At 38.2% G+C, this 2,904-nt stretch overlaps 1 protein-coding gene across 1 annotated transcript; it reads left to right on the forward strand.

Moving 5' to 3' along the window:
* The first annotated feature begins 1,043 nt into the window (after positions 1–1,043).
* Positions 1,044–2,904, forward strand: LOC148030008 (chaperone protein dnaJ 49-like). Its single transcript, XM_087687348.1, has 4 exons — positions 1,044–1,142; positions 1,216–1,476; positions 2,623–2,710; positions 2,795–2,904. Exons 1-4 carry the CDS (start codon positions 1,044–1,046, stop codon positions 2,902–2,904), a joined length of 558 nt encoding a protein of 185 aa, XP_087543474.1.

The raw sequence follows: 2,904 nt of genomic DNA on the forward strand, positions 1-2,904 counted from the left end.
TGGACTCATAAAGACAGTATTGAGTAACTCAAGCTGATAGTTCCATTGCATTGAAACAAGTGTCAAGTACATGCCTTTATAGCTTTTTGGATAGTACCACTTTTTCTCTATGTGCTTATGGGATTTTAGACATCTTTTCCTAGAGCATACATCATTGTCTAGTACAAAGCCACTTATGGGCAAACCTCTTTTTAGGCACACATTCAACCTCTATGGGCATATATCATTTGATTTCTCAACACCCCCCCTCAAATGATGAGTTTCTACCCTTGCTGGCTTTCCCCCCCTCTTGCATGTCAACATGGACCATGAGACTAGCTCTTTGGCAGCCTAGTCAAGTTAAGGCTTGAAACTTTACATCTTGATAAGATTTTTACGTCCACTATATGGGGGGAAACAAGATCCACCAAGGAAAAACATGATCCATGATGGAAAAATTTTTGCAAAACATTTTGTTTGTAGCAATAGAAAGTATCTTATTCATCTTCTTTGTGCTTCTTTCGCACTCTTAGAACTTCTTCTTTGTCTTCATGTTTTTTTTTTCATTGTGCTTCTCATCTCTTTTGTTGGTGGGTGGTATTTCTCTTTTGCTTGCGTCTTCTTGACACGGTTGTTTTGCTTCATGCAATAGATATAATCTAGTACATTGCTTTGACATGGTAGATTCTTTTAGACATACATGACTATGACCTCTCCTATATATCCTTGCTTGGGAAAGAGGTGTATTTGGGCAATCACTCAAAAGGATTAGCGGTGCAAAAACAATAAGATGTAACTTCCCAAAGGGCGATGAATGCCCAAAATTCAAATAATGTAAATCAAGATTGATAATAACATCACGAAATGCTGTGTAGAAAGGAGGCAAAGAGACAAGAGGGTCTCCTTCCATTGCGAGAAAGACCCGCAAGCCCGATGCAAGGGTTTCTCCGCTTGCCTTTCGTCCTAGCTGAAGGTGACAATCAAAGGGCTTCTTTCTGCATTGCCTTGACTTGCAAATGTTGGAGCCAAGTCAAACACTATTAACACTATTAATCCCTTTGAGCATGGACGGCAATAAAGATGCTGCACAGAAGTGTTTGGACATTGGGAACAAAGCTCTAAGGGATGGGGATAAGACTCGAGCTTACATGTTTCTGGTCAAAGCTCAATGGTTTGAGTCTTTGGAAGGTATACTATCTTCCTTGTCAAAAGAGGTTGATGAACAAGGGAGTATAGATTTTAGGCTTGGCAAAGGATTGTTCAGTTGAGGAGGTTCGGAAAGCTTATAGGAAAGTATCTCTAAAGGTTTACCCAGACAAGAACAAGGCGCCAGGAGTGGATGAAGCTTTTAAGGCTATCTCCAAGGCATTTGCTTGTCTGAATGATCTTGAAGGTAGGAAACCGTATGATCAGTTTGGTCTAGAGGAGGCTCATGATATAGTTCACCAAAAAGTCCTTTCATTGAACCGCAGCAGAGGCTCCCTGACTCTCCGAGCAGTATGAAACCGCACTCGCATGACATGAGAGTGGATGGCACATGAGACACAGTACTGCATCTTGGCATACAACTTTGGGATGGTGTAGCCTTCGTAGATGCACACCTCCTGGACATCTCGAACTGCGGCTTGCTCGATGCTTCTCTATCTATTACACCCTCTTCTTCTTCTTCCAAATGACAGATTTTGAAATAAGAAATGAACCTTAATACCTCTAATGTGAACTCCAAATCGAGCTTCTTTACTTCATACACAACAATGAATGTTGGCTTGAAAAATTGGAATAGAGATAGGTGTGTACAAGGAGAAGAACGAGATGGAAAGGGTTTAGAGTATGCAAGGAAGAAGGGAATGTTAGGAAGATATGCTCACTAGCTATCTAGCTCAGTTGATACCATGTTAAGAAACACGGATCTAGAGCTAGTTAGCTATGGTGGACCAAATCAAACACACAATACATTATCAAAATGAGAGATTGTAACTCAAGTGAGTTAGGTTCCAAGATAGTTTAGCTTGGACTCATAAAGACAGTCTTGAGTAACTCAACCTGATAGTTCCATTGCATTGAAATGAGTGTCAAGTACATGCCTTTATAGCTTTTTGGATAGTACCACTTTTTCTTTGTGTGCTTATGGGATTTTAGACATCTTTTCCTAGAGCGTACATCATTGTCTAATATAAAGCCATTTATGGGAAAGCCTCTTTTAGGCACACATTCAGCCTCTATGGGCATACATAATTTTATTTCTCAACAGAATGAAAGTGTCTTCAATTGTTGCTAACAAGGAATGAGCCATATCTCTATAGTACAACCATTTCAATGCAATATGCTAGGGCTGAGAACTCATCATATAAAATGACACCCATAATATATCATAGTTAATAAAAATACAGGATCATAATTGAATACATGGATTCTTGCTTCGATTGCAAATAATAATCTCATTGACTCCAAAATATGTCAATGATGCTCTAGCATTTTCATCATAATAAATGTATGCCAATGTGACACACAATTTGGATCTTGAATAAGATATTGTATCCTGAAAGAAATATGTAAGATAATCCATAACAACTTATATCTTTTGATTTTCAAGTTCTTGGAACCAATCATGTTCATGTGGTTGTCGTATTTATTGTTTTTAAGATTGTTGTAGCACTTTTGGCTATTTTTCAGCTTGATGTAGTACTTTTTGTTACTGTAGGAACTAGAGAAATTCAGCTTGTTGCTGTAGGTAGTACATGAAAAATGCAAGCTTTCGTTGTAGGCACATGAAAAATACAAGTTATTGTTGCAAGAATTTTGGTTGTTACTGAAGGAATTCAAGATACTGCTATAGGAAATTTGGATAATGTTGTAGAAATTCAGAGTCTTGCTGCAAAAATTGATGAAATTCAGGTTCCTATAGATCTTCATGTAGAAATTTAG

The sequence above is a fragment of the Lygodium microphyllum genome, chromosome 10 (assembly GCF_053477565.2).
Source record: "Lygodium microphyllum isolate KBCC chromosome 10, Lygodium_microphyllum_v1.1.10, whole genome shotgun sequence".
Classification (NCBI taxonomy): domain Eukaryota; kingdom Viridiplantae; phylum Streptophyta; class Polypodiopsida; order Schizaeales; family Lygodiaceae; genus Lygodium; species Lygodium microphyllum.

Coding starts and splice junctions, on each gene's coding strand:
- LOC148030008 (XM_087687348.1), top strand. CDS start 1,044: ATGGACGGCAATAAAGATGCTGCACAGAAGTGTTTGGACATTGGGAAC. Junction 1,143..1,215: donor CTTACATGTTTCTGGTCAAA/GCTCAATGGTTT, acceptor AAGGGAGTATAG/ATTTTAGGCTTGGCAAAGGA. Junction 2,711..2,794: donor AATTCAGCTTGTTGCTGTAG/GTAGTACATGAA, acceptor TTGTTACTGAAG/GAATTCAAGATACTGCTATA.